This window comes from Penaeus monodon, chromosome 2 (assembly GCF_015228065.2).
Source record: "Penaeus monodon isolate SGIC_2016 chromosome 2, NSTDA_Pmon_1, whole genome shotgun sequence".
NCBI lineage: Eukaryota > Metazoa > Arthropoda > Malacostraca > Decapoda > Penaeidae > Penaeus > Penaeus monodon.
The window spans coordinates 4617740-4636303 of NC_051387.1; the positions used below are offsets into that span (position 1 = coordinate 4617740).

At 35.7% G+C, this 18564-nt stretch overlaps 2 protein-coding genes and 1 long non-coding RNA gene across 3 annotated transcripts in view; 2 read left to right on the plus strand and 1 right to left on the minus strand.

The window, feature by feature from the left end:
- The window catches only part of LOC119580437 (zinc finger SWIM domain-containing protein 8-like), a 32063-nt gene extending 30964 nt beyond the window's left edge, over positions 1-1099 (minus strand). The window contains exon 1 of the mRNA XM_037928585.1: positions 1049-1099. The gene's annotated coding sequence lies outside the window, so the exon portion shown is untranslated. The remainder of the gene's footprint in view (positions 1-1048) is intronic.
- A 295-nt stretch (positions 1100-1394) lies between these two features.
- On the plus strand, positions 1395-6793 carry LOC119580534 (40S ribosomal protein S14). Its single transcript, XM_037928657.1, has 4 exons — positions 1395-1548; positions 5371-5614; positions 5970-6122; positions 6697-6793. The coding sequence occupies exons 2-4, from the start codon at positions 5378-5380 to the stop codon at positions 6760-6762; spliced, it is 456 nt and encodes a 151-aa protein (XP_037784585.1). The 5' UTR covers positions 1395-1548; positions 5371-5377; the 3' UTR covers positions 6763-6793.
- A 602-nt stretch (positions 6794-7395) lies between these two features.
- On the plus strand, positions 7396-16042 carry LOC119580547. Its single transcript, XR_005229391.1, has 10 exons — positions 7396-7560; positions 8743-8804; positions 9518-9563; positions 10215-10295; positions 11251-11328; positions 12099-12166; positions 12734-12837; positions 13603-13673; positions 14408-14450; positions 15922-16042. It is a non-coding gene; the product is annotated as an uncharacterized LOC119580547 (long non-coding RNA).
- The last annotated feature ends 2522 nt before the right edge of the window (positions 16043-18564 follow it).

Genomic DNA, 18564 nt, shown 5'->3' on the forward strand with positions numbered 1-18564 from the left:
ATATATATATATATATATATATATATATATATATATATATATATATATATATATATATATATATATATATATATATATATAAACATATAGGGTGTGTGTGTAATCAAAGACATAGCTCTCAGAGCTTCTCATTTACTAAATAAAATTACTGAAAGCTACACTTGCCTCACTATCAAAACAATCACCATTTCCTTTTCTTTTCAGTATAGCATTAATTTTCAAAACTGAATAATATATTTCATGATCAGGTTTACATCTACACATAACTTAAATGTTGTTATAAGCCTTCCTAGTGCAACCCAATAATATGACTTTTAGGGGAGAATGTCTAAGTCAAAAACCCCAAACAAAACCTCTCTCCGTCCCAACCTCAAGTCCCGCACTGTGCCATGAACCCCATGAACGTGATCATTACTCGCCCCAACCCATTCACTCATTTTTCTTGAGAATAACATTACCTGTGGATTCAACTCAAGCACAAATTTGCACCCCCTTCTATGCATTTATCTTGACCTTCCCCCTGTTTGACAAACGTCTCTGAGGTACAAACACCCAAGTTCTTCCAGTTTATAAACACCAATGGAAAAAGGGGGGGCTCGAGAAGGCCAAGTAAACATAAACATAACACTCGATTGTCTTTCTCTCTCTCTCTCTCCCCCTCTCCCTCTCTCTCTCTCTCTCTCCTGAAATGCCACCTTGAGCTCGAGCAAAAATTCTCTCGCGCAGTGCACTGAAACGAATCCGAGCTCGCGATTCACAAGGTCCACGTGTGTGAATGGGAAGTCGCCGAGTCACTGAGTCACCAGAGGAGCCAGGAAATAGCGTTAAAGGCGATTCTCTTCCCCAGGGTCAGAGTCCTCGCTCATCACACAGCTGATCCAGAGAGACAAAAGACATCCTCTAGGCCCCGTTTGAGGCTTTTTACGCCAGCCCAATTCTTCCACGGGTCTCGCAGGAATATTACTGTGCTTGGAATAACCAACTTCGGGGTACCAATTGGCCCAGGAGGCCGAGTTTGAACGTGAAATAGACAAGAAGGAGAATTCACCGAAGGCTTTTGTTTTGTCCTTTCTTTCTCGATAACAAACAATCCTCGGTTCCAATACTTTTCTTGGCCTCTGTCGATACTCTGTTTTGGTATATTACTAGGCGTTCAAAGCACAATATCGGCACTCCCTGGCAACCTTCTCCGGTGTATTAGAATAAAGAATTTTATTTCGTGATATAAATTGATTTTCAATGGTCTGAAATTTGAATTCAAGACGGTTTATTCCTGAATTTTAATCGCGACCAAGTTGTGCTACAGAAAACTCGTGTTTAATTTGTAATAAACTTCAATCATATAGCATATATAAAACCAAAGACGCTCAAAAAGACGTTAAAAATATTAAAATATTAAGTTTTAATTCAACAAATTGCAAGAGAAGAAGCCTAAAAAATATAAACATAATTTTCAAGAGAGTGTCGTGATCGGCGGTGGAGTTAAGGTCTGCCCAAACAGTTCCTTCGTTCCTTCTACGAGTCTCTTCTCTCAGTGTGACTCCAAGTGTGAGTATCTGTTTTGTTTATCCTCGATTATCTGGGCCATCGAGGGGTGGACGAGGGCCTTGCAGTGTGCGTTCGATACAGGCTTGATCGCAGATTGAATTGCAGTAAGCCGATGCGGAGACAGAAAGCGGCCATAGTTAAATTCCGGTAAAGAAATAAAGAGGTGTTTCCATCATGGGAATGTGTCGGCAGGAACCCGAGAGCAACCATCCCCAGACTTAACAATATGACGATTGTTGACATTCATTCTCAGTTTACACACGTGTCCGTGCCTGATCCAAGCGCCTGGTCGAGCGAGTGCGGTGCCCAGAGCCAACACCGGTAACATCCAAGTACGAGAAAGTTATAAAAAAAACAATAAAAATCTATCGGTGATGTGGACTTGGTATTATGCAGTTTGGCGGAAGTTAAGAGATATTGTCTTTTGAAAACACGTGCTTGTATTATTTTTTGGTGGGGCTTCGCCTTGAGTATTTTCACTACTCCCCGTGAAGGCAAGCCGATCAGAACCGTATTTCAGTGGGATATTGCTGTTGTTTCTGCCGTTCTGAATGTGGTAATGTTTGCAGTGCAGGTGTATTGAAGTGGTGGTCGAGTGTATAAAATAAAGGAATTAGAAGACAGATTGTATTGGAGTAAATTGAATCTAAATAAATGTAATGGAATTCTAGGTTGAATGTTACTCAGAGCAGTGTACAGGAAAAGGGAAATGGATATTGGTAGCTTTTGAAAGCATTGAAAAGTAGGCATAAGTGACACAAGTACATCTGCTCCAGCCTCATATTTACTGCCAAATGAACAAGATATTTGCTTGGAGACAAAGTCCACAACAGAGTTCTTAATGTCTCGTTTTCTGTAAGTTGGCACTTAAAAGCAGGGTATTGTGCAACTCAAAAATCTAGACTGAACTGATTCTACCTTTTATTTATTCCCAAAACAAGGAGGGGGGTCTCCTCTCTATTAGCTCTAACAAAACTTGCAGAAAATCCAACTTTAAGAACTCTGGTTGTGTGAGGGTGCTGTGGACTTTAGTCTGTGAGCAGTGATGTGCAGCAGATATTTTTGTCATGAGGCTGCAGCAGCTGTACCTATGTTGTTTATGACGGTAATTTTTCAGAAAACTTTTGCATAACCAATTGTGAAGATATTGGTTATTAAGGATTCCTCTTGATCCTTACTATTCTGATATATTGAAATTATACCATGGAAACCTGTTTAGCAGAAATTTTGGCCTTGATAACAGGGGAGGGCATACAATGGGTCAGGGGAATTGAGGGGTAAATGTGAGGAATTTACATTGTCATTATTTTGTCTAAACTTAAGTTAAGGTGCCCACTCTGTGACCCCCTCCACAAGGGCTGCAATTCCCCAAACCCTACCCAGGAAAACGGAATCCTCTGAGTATTCATGGTAATGTGAGGAAAACGGAATCCTCTGAGTATTCATGGTAATGTGCGAGTATTGGAAGTGCCCAATGCCGAGTACCCAATGCTATATCCTGCCGTGACTATGTGGAGGATTGTTTTTCTGGGTGGGGATGGAGCGGTGTGGCAGTTCCCCATGGTGCGTATCAAGCGATTCCATGTATATTATTATATCACAAAATTTCCCTGGTAAATTTCATGCTCTCTACTATTAAGGTCAAGGATGTCTAGTTTTAGGGCTGGGGTTCTGCAATATAATTCCTATATATATTAATTGAGGTTGTGAGGAATACATCAGCACCAAATCGTTTGTGAACCAAGAAGAGTGTGTTTCAGGGGATGTTGGGGGACAGAACCACCATCAACCCTCCCAGTCATGGTGACTTAGATCGTTGAACAAATTTTGTGCCATAGAGTTGGGGGACATAGTCACTGGCAAGTGTGTGTGTGCATGTGCGTGTACTGTGAAGAATTGCCATGAAGAGGAACAGCCTCCATGTATATTTCAGTAGAACAGAGCTTAATCTGGTTCCTTATTTCCTGACTGCACAGTTATGAAAATCTAAGATCGCTCACAAATGGAAGAAAGAACTCTTGATATGTGTAATCTGTGCAGACAAAGTCAGAAAAAAAAAATTCTGTAAAGGCCAGGAAATGTATAGATAATGTAATGGTCGGTGGGTACATAATGCAATGCAAAACTCATTCATAGGGTATTACACTACACTCGCTAATATATGAAGCCTGTGGCAAAAGGCTGGGACAGTTAAATAAAGATTGGCTGGAGGTCTGGGGTTGATGAAAACCCTGGGTTAGAAAGGTCTTTGGTTTGTGGATTCCCAGGAATATCTCCATGGTTCTTGGCTGGAGTAATATGGTGCTGGAAGTGTGCAGTCACTTTAACAATTATCCCAAATAATCTATGGATAACAGGTTTCCCACAGTCATGTTAAACATAACATTTTTCTTTTTGATAAACAGAATTATCAGAAATTCTCTTTAACTATGATATTACCTTCACAAGTTGATAAGCAAGTTTAGTAACACGTAGTAGTAATGATCAGAGAAATGCTACATAGATTACAACAAAAACCTTTGTATATGAGAGTATACGAAATGTCGGGTTAGGAAGGATTTTAGTTCATATAGTTGTTTGTGGATTTCCCAGGAATGGTTTAAGTAATAGGGACTTAGTCTGGGAGGGGTGCAATCCCTTCGTAAAAATTTCCCGTACTTTCATTTATCATTTGCAATGGAAAAGGACAAATTCATATATAGTACAGTGTAGATAATTGAAAGTATGAAGAATAATTGCAACATGGGATGGCTGCATGAAACTAAGAAATTACATAATCTCCTGGGCAGTGCTGCAAAAAGAACACTGAAGGGAAAAGTGGCCACCCTCTTGGGTGCGTGGCTTGTAGGCCAGTTGAATATGAACATTCATGTATGTTGTCGTCTACTTGGCTCCCTTTTCCATTTTTTTCTGCATAAGCAGAACCTTGCATATTGAATTACCCTGGCCTCGGCCAAATTTTTCCACAATGACATGTTCATGTCACCTGGCTCTTAACACCCATGATCTGATGTCAGCATCACATCATGCAAATTTTGGTTGAGAGTTGGGATGATGGGCACTTGCTATCATGATAATTTAGGCTCAAAGTTCTTGGTGTGTGCTTAGACTAGGTGGGTATTTGGGAAGGGGGTCTGCATTATTTCCATCAATAAAAGAATAGTGATATGTACCATCTGTAAGCCATGACTGGAGTGCTGGCTGCATGGAGAACATGGTTTCCATGCTCAGGATGCTATTCCTGCCTATTGTTTTACTATTTAAAATTATCATCTTTCAGGTCCTCTTTTGAGCTTTTTAGTTCTAGGTCTTGAAACCAGTTGTCTGCATGTTTTATGTAAAGTTAGATGTGGAATAAAAGAAAATGGAATCATAGCTTAACAATTGGAATGTAGCTGAAAATTATAGCGACATGCTTTAATTTTTTTAGACTGGTGATACAATACTTAAAAGGTCTTGAATGGCTTGCTTTGTGGCTACAGTCATGGCATGCAAGCCATTTAAGATGTAACATCTTTACTACCTCTGCTATAATGTGGAAGAGAGGTGTTGGTGATACCTGTTTGCAATATGTCAAAGATGGGAAAATAAAGCTTCCAGTAGAGCTTTATTGAATCTTTATACTTTGACTTAACATTTTCCAAGATAATTGGCACAGTGAAGAAAATCGAATATTGGTTTCCAACCCAAGTTAATTTTTGAGAACACTTGCCAATTAAAAAATGACCATATTTAAATTTAGCACTATATCTATATACCTGCTTAGAGGAAAGTACTTCAAAGAAAAAGAAAAAAAAAATTAATATATTGTGAATTTTACAGGTAAGCAATGGCTCCCCGTAAAGGAAAAGTTCAAAAGGAAGAGGTCCACGTCTCCCTGGGACCTCAAGTCAGGGAAGGAGAGAATGTGTTTGCAGTCTGCCACATCTATGCCAGCTACAATGACACCTTTGTGCATGTGACTGATCTGTCTGGCCGTGAAACCATCGTCCGTATCACTGGTGGTCAGAAGGTGAAGGCTGATCGTGACGAGTCCTCCCCCTATGCTGCTATGTTGGCTGCCCAAGTAAGTATTCCAAACCACAAATAATTCTCTCATTTGACACTTTCTCAGGTTTGGAGAATTATATTGATACTGGAATTTGGTGCAGGATTGTACTTTCTGATTAGATTAGAAAATGGATAGATGTTCCTCACAACATTCAAGTGAATTGTTCCTCAACCCTCTAGTCATATCATTCCCAAGACTTTCATGATTGTTTACACATCTGAATTGAATTAGTTTTTCCTTGTAACTCATCAATATATACAGTGCACATCATGTGGATAGGCCTGTATGGAAGTTATCATTTTGAAGGATTAGTTATGAGGCCATGTTTAGAGTGAAAGCAAACAAACAAATCATGATGGAATACTTCCAGGACGTTTCCGAGAAGTGCAAGTCGCTGGGAATCAATGCTCTGCATGTAAAGATCCGTGCCACTGGAGGCAACAAGACCAAGACCCCAGGCCCAGGTGGCCAGTCAGCCCTCCGTGCCCTTGCCCGTTCTGGCATGAAGATTGGCCGCATTGAAGTAAGTAGTGGTGTGTGTGGTTTTGAAGATTTATCATAGGCAATGTCTCTGAAGTCCACTTCCCAACATGAAATATTTGAGGTTCCATTAGGTTTAGATGAAAGAGGAAAAATAAGTATACATTATTAGATTTGATGGTTGTTGAATCATCCTCTTGGAGAAGAGGCCTCAAAGTAATTTGGTAAAGTTTGAGAACAGCCACCCAATCTTTTTTTTGCGAGACAGTAAATATGTTCAGCTTGACTATGATGAGAGATTTACCATTTTTAATATCTGCAAAAGAAATTAACACTTTTTAACCTATCACTATTGGGTCACATGTACCAGCGACATAACAAATGATCAATAAGCCCCTGTACAAATTTAAGAGCTGGAGTATTTTTTCATGTGGCAAAGGAGAGTATATTCAGTCCTTAAAGGTTAAATGAAACAAAGAAACAACCAAAAGCCAAAAAGGCATGGCAAAAAATGTAATAACATTTATATTTGAAGAGGATCAGTTGTGAAGTAAGATTTGTTAAAAGAAATTGCTTTTCAGTTTATAGTATTAATATTATTATTTTTTTTTTTTCAGGATGTCACACCAGTTCCCTCTGACAGCACACGCAGGAAGGGTGGTCGCCGTGGTAGGCGTCTGTAAATGGTCAGCTGTAATAAATATTATAGTTTAATTCGATTTTTTTTTTCTTCCCATTTTATGATTTATAAACATTTCTGTAATAAATAACTTCATAGAAATTGATATTGCTTGTTTTGTAGACTAACTTCTGCTAGGATATTAAGATGAGTAAACATCTTTATGTAACTGGAAAAATGGCAAAGAATTATTTTTGTTTTCTGTTTGAAGGCCAACAGGAGAGTTGAAGTTGAAGTATTGTCAAAATACAAAATGTATTATTTATTGCCAGCCTTTCTTTCCCACCTGAAACATTGTGCAGTTAAAGGCTCAAGTGTTGTCAGTAGAAAGGTTTGAAGTCTTTAAGTTTTTAAGGATACATATTTAACATCAGATGCAAACCATCATGTGGCAATTTTTCCCTACAGGAAAACAAGTAAGTACCCTATTTTTTGTCAGTGATAGAATGATATAGTTTGAAATATATACCTAAAAGTGGAATTACTAGCAGCATTAGGTGAAGATGGTAAACTATAGTATTTTCTAGGCCATTTCTTTGGAGATGTGGCAAAAGGCCTTCAAGATTCAATGAAATGCAACAACTCCCAGCCTCTCCTGGAAACCAGTTAGGTTTGTATTTGATTTCTGGATGATTGCTATATCAGTTCATTAAATTTTGTAGTGTACTTCAGTCCAAGACCTGAAATTTAGAAATGTCTTAATATTACAGGTTGTGTCCAGAGATGTTGGTTGCATTAGAAGAAAGCTTGGATGCATGACCAGAATTGGCGAACATCCTCATTTATTCTTTTCATTTCCCAGGTAATGATTTGGCACTTTGCTGCTAATGCATGATTGGAACAGCTCATAATGAATATTTGTGAATTATGTACAACACTGTCTAGGTGTGGGGAGGCAGGAGGAGATTAGTTCACTTGAACATTTCCTGAAATGAGTTCTTGTACCTCTTTTATGATCTTCATATGTCCTAAAGGACTGATTATTTTTATTATATATTTGATTATAACATTAACCCATCACGTTTAACAGTGTCATAACAAACCGTTTTATCTGCTGGGTACCCCTGTATGTGCGGTTATGCACTAGAGCGCAATGAGCAGGACTTTCGCCTTGATGTAGCGGACTCGTGCTTCCAGTGTCTGGCCGTTACCAGAAACCACTAGAGTTTATCACGCTCAGGGATTTCCGTTACCCGGTGATGAGGGGTTAAAGGAGTACATCTAGACCATTGATTTTAAGTTGTACAAATTCTCTTCACACACCTCAAGCAGAATTTAATGGGTTTTACCAAAGTGAGAAAGCACTGTTTTTTACATATTTGATAAGTTCTATTAAAAATTGAGATGGAAGATTTGTCATTAGATAACAAATCGGTTTCCAAATATGCAATGTGAAATATATAAAAGACTGGGTGTAGTGCTTGACATGGCAATGGGTTAAAGTGCCAGGAGTGTTGGAACTGCAATGTTCAATGTAGTGAATCCCAAGTTAATGAGTCAGGGAATGAGTTGACTGGCTTTTCAAGGGTAAAAGTTACCATGGTTGATAAAGTTGCATTATACTTCAGGTTAATTAGTTTCGCTTTTAGTGTTTATGTAAATGTTAACATGTGTATCTGTTGTGACTTTTTCTTGACATATTCACAGTAATCAGTATTGTAGAAGTGTTCTTTGCGGTTATATCAGGATGATTAAATGATGCAAAGAAACCTGGGATTCAGAATGAAAGCAAAGGGAGTTACCAAGCACTAATAGCAGATCAGATGGCTGGCTTAATGCTCCTAGAATAGATATAGTTTTTGCCAGTATTGCTTTTGTACCATCATTTCAAGGTGCCTTTCAAGGTGGCATAATGATGGATGGTAGGAAGATGGAAAGTATCCCCCTGAGCAGGCCTAACTAGTTTATTCAAACTAAGATATTCTGACAATTGAAAAAAACAATTGTTAAATGTGATGATACATATAGAATCCCCTCTTTCCAGAAATGGCCTAACAGAAGAAACGCTTGGATGCCTCGACCTAACTGGTTACCTCTGTAGAAAAAGTAAGTTATTTCTCTAAATACTTAGGTTATGTTAAGTATAATGCACCTGTTTATTAACTGGTAGAAAGGCAGGCAACAAGAGTCGAGGTTCTGTGTAATTTATTTGTCACACCAGTTGACTCTGACAGTATCTTGTATAAACTTGTAACTTCATATGTAAATTGTTTCTTTGCAAAATTTTTGGATAAATATCTTGTTTGAAATAGCACATTACTTGATATTGAAATATAGTAATTTGTTCATGCTCTTATTCTGATTTTTTGTATTAGTAAAATGCATAAGAAACGAAGTAATTCTTAAGATTTGTTGAATGACTGTGAAACGTACATCAATCTGTTGGTTTGGCCAGACTGTTGCATTCATATCTGTGCCCTTTTTACTTTATATATGAACCTTAATTGTCATATTGCTATAGAACATTTATACATGTATATCTCCATAGTTTTACTCCTGATACTGCTGTATTTTGTAGTTGAATTTTCTTTAATATTGCAACCCAACATTTGTACCATCATTCAAAGACGTCCTTCTCAACTTTGCTTGGCTTGGCGTAACAGTCGATGGTAGAAAAAGTTGAATCTGCAATCCAGATGTACTTAGTAGTTTATTTGGAGCCTGTTTTCAGACACAATCATTCTTTTCTATAGATGCTTATATATGATTCATATGGTTATTTGAACTGTATTATTAATGTTTTTCAATTAATCTTTCAGATATGAAGCATAGCTGGAAAGTCCATGCTGACAGAATGGAATTCAGGTACAGTTTTTTACAGCCAGTTTTTATCCTTAGATATTATTTATTAATTTCTTAGCAGAAGGATTGAATAGGTAATGAAAGAGCTAGAAGCTTGTCCTCATCAAAGCACCATAAATTAAGGGATTTGGAATCGGGAAGGTGTTTATTACAGTTATGAAAAATGTACCTAATACCACATTTATAGATCTGTTTTCAAATCTTTAATGGGGAGAGAATAATCTGTAAAAGTTCAGTTTATTTACATTTTTCCTTTTGAATCAAGCTGGCTACATACATATGGCTGTATTAAAACTAGTCCAAAATTACCTGTTTCCCCTTATAATGTAATTATTTAGCATGCTTGTAATCGGATTCATAAAAAAAGCAGAAAATAAATAACCAAGCTTTTTTATTAGATCATTAAGCTGGCAAAGTATACTCTGATCAGATATTTGGGGCAGTATTGAGTTTGTACCATCATCTCTTTCTAGATGCCTTTCTCAGCATACTTGGCTTGGCATAATGATGGATGGTAGAGAAATGGAAAATATCCACTTGAGTAAACTTGGCTTATTTATTCAAACTAAGATTTTCGGACAGTTGAAGGAAACCGTGTTTTTTGAAATGTGATGGAAAGAAAGCATTTTCTGATTAGATTCCCCCTTTTTTCAGAGTTCTGTGGCTGAAGAAACCATTTGAAGGTCAGATACCAATGGGAACTGATCACCTTCATGAATAGGTTATATTTAAAAGGTAAGTTATATCTATATATATTATAGATTTGAGATGTAATACTAATATTTATTGATAAGTAGAAAAATTATTAATCCTGATTTTGTTTTTTTTCTTGGCTTGTTGGTTTAACATAATTAGTGCTAGATAAAAGATCACTAGAGTGAACTCTCCTAGTTTTACTTTCAGACAAGTGACTTAGATCTGCCATGATTTTATAAATAGTTTATAAATATAAATAGTTAAATAGTTTTACAGTTTTTATTTAATGTTTTTTACATTATGCTATCATAATACCATTAATTTTTTTTAAAAATTCAGTATGGATGTTTCTAGCTTGGGGAAATGTAAACATTGATGTCAAAAGGATGCTTGGAGGATGGTGGTGGTTGAGGGGCCAGGGATGAGTATTAGTCATTACAAAGGCAATTATTCTTGTAAGAGACTTGAAGATTAAAGGGCATTTTTAACAGATTGCATGTTAGTATTATCAGAAAGCAGGTAGTCATGTGTATCATTATTCAAAATCAAAATTCAAAATATTGTGGAAGGAATGGAGAGTATGAAAGACCCTTTATCTTAGAATGACCTGCAAAACTCCCCAGTGTTTTATTACTTTTTGTTTTAAAACTGTCCCAAAGTTCCATGCAGTGTTTTCCCCCTTAATTATTATCACAGTTGGCATATTTGTAGTCTTATTCAAAATGAAAGTAAGAGGAAAAACTCGAGTATTCTTAGCAGATAAAGTAGCTTGTGGTATTGCTCTTGTGCCATCATTTCAAGAACGCCTTTCTCAACTTGCTTGGCGTGGCATGATTACGGATGGTAGAAAAATGGAAAATATCCACCTGAATGAACTTGACTGGTTTATTCAAACTAAGATTTTCGGACAGTTGAATGAAATTGGTGAAGTTGGGTAAAAAAAAAAAAAGGAAAAGGAAAAAGAAATTATGATTAAATTCTCCTTTTTTTCCAGAGATGGCTTGGTTGAAGAAACATGAAGATTAGACACCTGTGGTAACTGTCAACTTTATTGAAAAGATTACATTAAAAAGTAAGTTGTCAAATAAAATGTATACTGTAATTTTGTTCTCAGTTGTTTATGCTGAATCTCCTTAGTATTAGAGTAACATGATTGTAATTCTTAAATATACTTAACCAGCATAGTCATCTTGTCTGTGGTTATATATGACAATGAAATTTGCTGTGTAAAATTAAGGTCATTAAGTACTGGTAACCAAAATGCACTGAACTTTTGTAGGCTTGGAGTCCTAAAGAATAACTTGTCACTGGGGGATGTGAGGATATGAGGTTAAAATTTTGAAACTGTGCACCATATCTTATAAATAGTCAAGGCCATAATAATCAAATTTGTTGTAAGTGTTCCTATAGTGGTTATCTAAAATCATCTAAGTAGCTTATGTATGGAGATACATTTTAATTCATTTCATGATTTCTGTGGACCATACCAAGACATGCACAGGGGCGTTTGTGCAGTCAGCCATTTGGGTGAAATATTAGAAGTGAAGGAGAAGGGAAAATAAAATAATCACTATTAGCAGATCAAATACCTTGTTTTGCAGTGCCCAAGGATTGATTTTCTTGACTGGCAGCATTGCACTTGTACCATTGTTTCAAGATGCCTTTCTCAACTCGCTTGGCTTGGCAAAATGATGGATGGTAGAAAAATGGAAAATATCCACCTGAATAAGCTGGCCTGGTTTATTCAAACTAAGATTTTCGGACAGTTGAAAGAAAATGTATTGGTAAAGTGTGGTAAAAAGAAAAAAAGAGTCTGATTAATTTTCTCCCTTTTTTTTCCAGAAATGGTTTGGCTGAAAAAAACATGAAACCAAAATACCTGTGATAACTGATCACCTTTACTGAATTAGGTAAGTTTATTTTTCCAAGTATTTAAACTTGATTAGATGGGATATGAATGTGTATTGACTACTAGAAAAATTCCATATCTTTCTTGGGTTGGGGTAACAGTCAGCAGTTAGAAAGATCTCCCGTATCATATATTTGATTTTATTCAAATAATGATTTTATATTAGTTCTAAATTATGATCTGCTTTTCTTGTTCTCATAATTTCTTTTGACTTAGATATCTTTTCAGTATATACATTTTAGAGTAATTCTCCTTTCTCCCATCATTCAGGAAAAACAGAAAAAAATCTTAGTAGATCAAATTGCTTGCTGTACAGTGCAGCCTAATTATTTATATGTTTAGGTAATTATTTTTCTTTTTATGTTTTTCTGGCACCATCATTTCAAAATACCTTTCTCAACTTGCTTGGGTTGGTTTACTAATGGATGGTAGAAAAATGGAAAATATCCACTTGAATAAGCTGGCCTGGTTTATTCAAACTAAGATTTTCGGACAGTTGAAGGAAAATGTATTGGTAGAGCGTGGCAAGAAGAAAAAGGAAATCTGATTAATTTCTCCCTTTTTACAGAAATGGTTTGGCTTGCGGGAAAGACGAGAGGAGAAAGAAAGAAAAGAGAAGAAAGGAAATGAAGCCATTATACCTATGGTAACTGATTACCTTTCCTGAATTAGGTAAGGTTATTTTTCCAAGTACTATGATATTTACTAGATGTGATATGATTGTATATTTGCTAGTAGAAAATATCCGAGACCTCTTTCTTGAGTTGGAGTAACAATCAATGGTTAGATAAAAGGAAGATTCCCTTATATATTAAATTTTATTCAGATAATGAATATGCTTGATTTTATAATAAATTTATGATTGCTTTTCTTGTGCTATTTAATTTCTTTTGACTTGGATATGCTTTTAGTACATAAATTGTAGGATAGTTCTTCCTTCTGCCTTCATTAAGGAAAAACAGAAATATATCTTAGCAGAACAAATGGTTTGCTGTACAATGCAATTATTATTATTTTTTATATATATATATATATATATATATATATATATATATATATTATATATATATAATTTTTTTTTTTTTTTTTTTTTTTTTTTTTCTTTCTTTCTTTCTTTCTTTCTTTCTTTCTTTCTTTCTTTCTTTCTTTCTTTCTTTCTTTCCTTCTTTCTTTCTTTCTTTCTTTCTTTCTTTCTTTCTTTCTTTCTTTCTTTCTTTCTTTCTAGCAGCATTGCTCTTGCACCATCTTTTCAAAACACCTATCTCAACTTGCTTGGGTTGGTTTGCTAATGGATGGTAGAAAAATGGGAAATATCCACTTGAATAAGCTCGAGTGGTTTATTCAAACTAAGATTTTCGGACATTTGAATAAAATATTTTCTCGCAACAATGATAAAGAAAAATGCTTTTTGTTCCTAAGTAAATTTCTCCTTTCCAGGAATTATTTTGATGAAGGAGGAATGTGAAGCTCAAGATGCCTACAAGACAACTGGATGGCATTATGAAAAGGTATAGTAATAGGATTTGTTCAATTTTTGTGATTTATTATATTACGGGATACAAGTGTAAACTGAATAGTGGAAAAATTTTGGTCCCTGTTTTCATCTTGGCTTTCTTAGTATGGCTTAGTGTGACATTCAGTAATATACAAGTGTCTTCACCTGAGTGGAAGGAGTTTTCATTACTAAAAAAATTCTTTGTCTACATATAATGTATTACATGTAGGGATATTTGGAATGGCTTAATTAGTTTCAAAAGGGAATTCAATGATTGCCAGAAAGCAGGTGCTTGAGAAACCTTTCTTATAAAGTATTATATTGTAATCTATAATAAAGCTTGATAAGATTTGATCAAGTTTTCTTTCATGCTTTATTCTAATTCTCCTTGTTAGAAAGTAAAGTAATATGAAACTATATCAATACATTTTTTTGGTTAAGCCACTTTATACATGTTATTTTATCAATTTTTATTTATTTATTTTTTATTTGTTTTTTAATTTCAAATTGTGAAAATTGCAACTCGGTTTGTTCCATCATTCAAAGACGTCTTTCTCAACTTGCTTGGCTTGGCGTAACAGTCGATGGTAGAATAAGTTGAAACCTGCAATCCGAATAAATTCGTTTTTTTTTTGGAGATTGTTTTCAGACAAGAAGTAAATTTTTGAATTTGAGTTAAAAAAAAAAAAATTGTGATAGAGCTAAGTACTTGAACTGTATTTACATTTTTCTTTGCTTCTCTTTCAGATGTGTGTAGCAGAAAGGTCTGTGCCATCTGAGTGGAAATCAGGTGTGTGTTCAACTGTATTTAAACTATTATGTATCTCCACTGTTTTATGGTTTTGTAAATGGTTTAAGTGATAATGTAACAGCAGCAACCTAAGAAATATTTTATACATCTTGGCAGAGTCTGAACCATTCCTTGGTAAAATAATTTTCTCTAGTTTCATTACAAGACTTGTTTTTATAGTAGTTATTAATCCACTTGCACTGGATGATGACTGGTCATAGTGAACTAGGATCAAATGTAGGTCGTAAGTAACCATGCCATGCACAGTCGAACATGATGTAAATTATTTGCTCTAAACAGTTGTACACTTGTTTACTCTAATGTAAATATTACTGCAATGGTAGGTTATCAATACCCATTACCATCTTCATGCATTCTTATTCTATCATACTAGAACATTTGATATATAATTTGTAAATAACCCACAAAACTTTCCTTTGTCTTACATTTTTCATTACTAATTTGTCTTCAGGTGCTTCAGAATGAGAGAAAAGAATAAGCATTGTTGATACAACTTTTATTGATAGTACAAGCTAATATGTATTTAATAGCAAAATGCTGTCATTTATCTGAGTTGTTAGCACCATCATTCAGATGCCATTTGCAGCTCCTTTGTGTTGGCATAATTAATGTGATGGTAGATAAATTGAAGGTTCCTATCCAAGTGAACATTTGTTGTTTATTTGGAGTAATATGTTCTGACATTTAGATCCTGAAAACAGTTGTGATAGGAAAGGGGAAATTTTAACCCTAGTGAGCTGCATTAAGAACTTGGTATAAAGAACTCGGAGGAACTTGCTCTTAAATTGTATTTTAGATAAGGTTTTGCCATAGGTTTAGGTGTGATGGACTGTTTTGGATTATGTGATGTGATGTAGTTAGCAAGATGAATTGAAGTTTGGTGTTGGTACAATTTTTTTTTAGGAAAATACAATTTCTTTGGTATGCATGACCCTTTCAAACTGTGTTCTTTCCAAGGTGTGTAAAATATTTTATGGTTTGGAATAATGTTTTGAAATTGTTTAATTTCAATATTAGAGTATGTGCTTCACTGATGTGTTTGACATTTCGACCAGTATTCAGGGAGTTACCAACTAAGAATTTTTTAATGTATAAACTCTCAAATATTGGGGGTTACCAGATTATCCAAAATTAGATGCTTATAAATGCAAACTATAGTTATGTGATTTATGGTTTATTGTAGATTACATTACTTAGGTGTTTCTCCACTTGTTTATTTTGGGGTACCTAATGTTGCTGTAGAAAAGGAAAGTTTCCAAATAGTTGAACTTTTATATGCACTATCATACAGACTCCTTTTGAGCTTCTTGTGATAAAAAAATTATAATAATTAGAATTTGAAAAGTGGTAATTTTTAATTAGGCTATTATGGCAGTGTAATAGAGAACTGGGGAAAATGAATAACATTAGTATAGTCTTAAGTATTTGACCAGTTATATTACTCTTTCAGATCCAGTCCAGCCTCCCTGGTTTAAGGATAAGCTTGGACTTTGCAAGCACAGCAACAAAATGGATTTGTTAATGATATATATAGTGTGAATGGTAATACCCTCAACTGTGATACCATGATAGAAAAACTCGATAGATTTATTAAAAACGAGACTACAATTTCAAAATCCTGGATTCCATCTTCAGGTCAGATGTGAAGGTGGAATCCAGGAGGATTTTGAAACTGTTCTCATTTTTACTAAATCTATTTTGTGCATTGTGGGTTTTTCTACTACATATATTGTATTTTATAATAAAGAACTTTAAATAAGCATTAGATTTTTATTCTTTTCAGTTAACCTTGTTCATTGAAAGCCCAAAACTTTATTAAGATTAATTTAGAGATGTAATTGCTGAGTGCAGTAGATAAATATCTGAATAAATACATTTGTACGCATTCTCACACGTACAGATACAAATATTTTCATTTATTAGTCTGTATATATAACCTTGTATTGGCAAATTATTTTTACCTGCCGAGTGAAGAGTTGTAGGGCGTTAAAAATCAAGGTACTAATATCTGCGACTAGAATAAATTGACCAAGTAGTACAAGGTAATCTGGTGATTATGGTAATTACTATCTTTATATCCCCAATCCCTTGCTTGTTATGGGGGGGGGGGCTTAGGAGATGGAGATGGAGGCCCAGTGTAGAGTTCACCCGTATTGGATCTCGGCCCTCACCTCAACAAATTTTGCTTGTTCTTTTCTTTTTTCTCCCCCTCTCCTTTCCACCTTTTCCGTTTCTTCTGGTCATTTATTAACTCCTTTTTACCCTCTTTGCCACAATACTGTGTCCTTATGCTGTGTGACTGTTGTCTGGCACGTTTGTTTGTTTTGACCATTGACCATTCTGGAAATCCACAAACGTCACCTTGTGAAACCAAGAACTTCCTTACGTAGGGACTTTATTTTAGCCCTCTCTTGCTATATTTTGAATATGCTGCTAAGGATCCCAAAAGATGGCAGAAGATATTTGGTAAATAAATGAAATACCATCCTAAAGCCATTATAGAACTCTCTAATTACTATATTCTTCCGTATGATTCCTGCAGACCTAACCATCATTCCTTTTGTTATTGCTATCAGACTCCCCTCCCCCATCCCTTGTTCGTTGTTCTCGTGGGGGGGGAGGGGGGGCAGAATGTAAGGGATCACCCCTACCTTGGTCCTCAGCCCTCACCTCGTCTAATTTTACATGGTCTTTACTTCTCCTTTCCTTTGTTTTCATCCCCTTATTTTGTCCACTTATCCTATTCGTTTAAACTAATTTTTGCCGTTTTTGCCACCATTTTTATCGGTGCTCCCTACTCCCTTCTAACAACCTTGTACTAGACCCTATCAGTTCCCTCTCTTCACTACCACTGCTGTTGTTCAACTGTACAACCTGTACTGTTCAACCAGTCGCTTTACCTTAATCACTGATCATTCGTAAACCCTTTCGTTACTCTACCTTACCATAGCAACATATGACCTTTGATGGCATTTCTTGACACGGCAGAAAATAATAAATATTACGATTATTATACCACTTATTAGTAGAAATAACTATAGTAATGTTAACATTGCATTATGGCAGGGTGATAATGTTAACAATATTAGAAGGAAGATGAGAAAACAAACAAACAAACAAAACCTAAATATATATCGGTATAAGCTGAAGGTGCGGGGAAATAATTTAGTGAAAAAAAAGACAGATGGGATACGTAATCTATTTTTGGAACAAAATTAGAACATGCACAGATGTGATTTGACTTGATAAGGGCACCAATTCCCACAGAAATATCCTCCTTTCAGAAACTCAAGTCTGGAAAGAGATAAAGAAAATGATGCGAACATATAAGTAACCTGTTTATATTTACAAACAGTCCCTTTGACCCCCCTCCCCCAATCCCTTGCTCGTTGTCGTGGGGGGGGGGCTTAGGAGACGGGTATGAGGCCCAATGTAGGGGAATCGCCCCTACATTGGTCCTCAGCCCCGGTCTCAACTAATTTTGCATGGTCTTTTATTCTCCTCTCCTTTTCCTTTTCCTTTCATCCCCTTGTTCCGTCCACTTATCCTAATCGTTAAACTAATTTTTGACGTCTTCGCCACAGAACTTTATCATAATTCTTCCTACTTCTAACTCCTTCCCCTTTTAACAATCATTACTTTACATTATACCCCATCAGCTCCCCCTCTCTACCACCCTCTAGTACTGTTCAATCTATAACTTTACTCAAACCATTAACTCATTCTTAACCCTTTTCGCTACTCTCATTACCATAGCGCCATATGACCTTTGATGTCATTCCTGACATGTAGGCTTTGCCCCCAAGCTTCACGCTATCACTATATTTTGAATACGCCGCTAACGGCCATAGACGTTGACGTGGCAGAAAAAAATCAGTAAATAAATAGTCCTTTGATTCCAGATTGATATGCTTTTTCTTTAGAATTACATTGTAAATCATGAATATATTGGCAGATTTGTCTGAAAAGAAGTATGACTGGCGGAACAATTATGGTGAAGAATGGAGCAACTTTATTTTTTTAGCAAGAAATAGATTACAGAACATTTGCAGATGACTGGGCAACCATTTTTTTTATATCTAAAAGAATCAGT

Coding starts and splice junctions, on each gene's coding strand:
- LOC119580534 (XM_037928657.1), top strand. CDS start 5,378: ATGGCTCCCCGTAAAGGAAAAGTTCAAAAGGAAGAGGTCCACGTCTCC. Junction 5,615..5,969: donor CTGCTATGTTGGCTGCCCAA/GTAAGTATTCCA, acceptor GAATACTTCCAG/GACGTTTCCGAGAAGTGCAA. Junction 6,123..6,696: donor TGAAGATTGGCCGCATTGAA/GTAAGTAGTGGT, acceptor TTTTTTTTTCAG/GATGTCACACCAGTTCCCTC.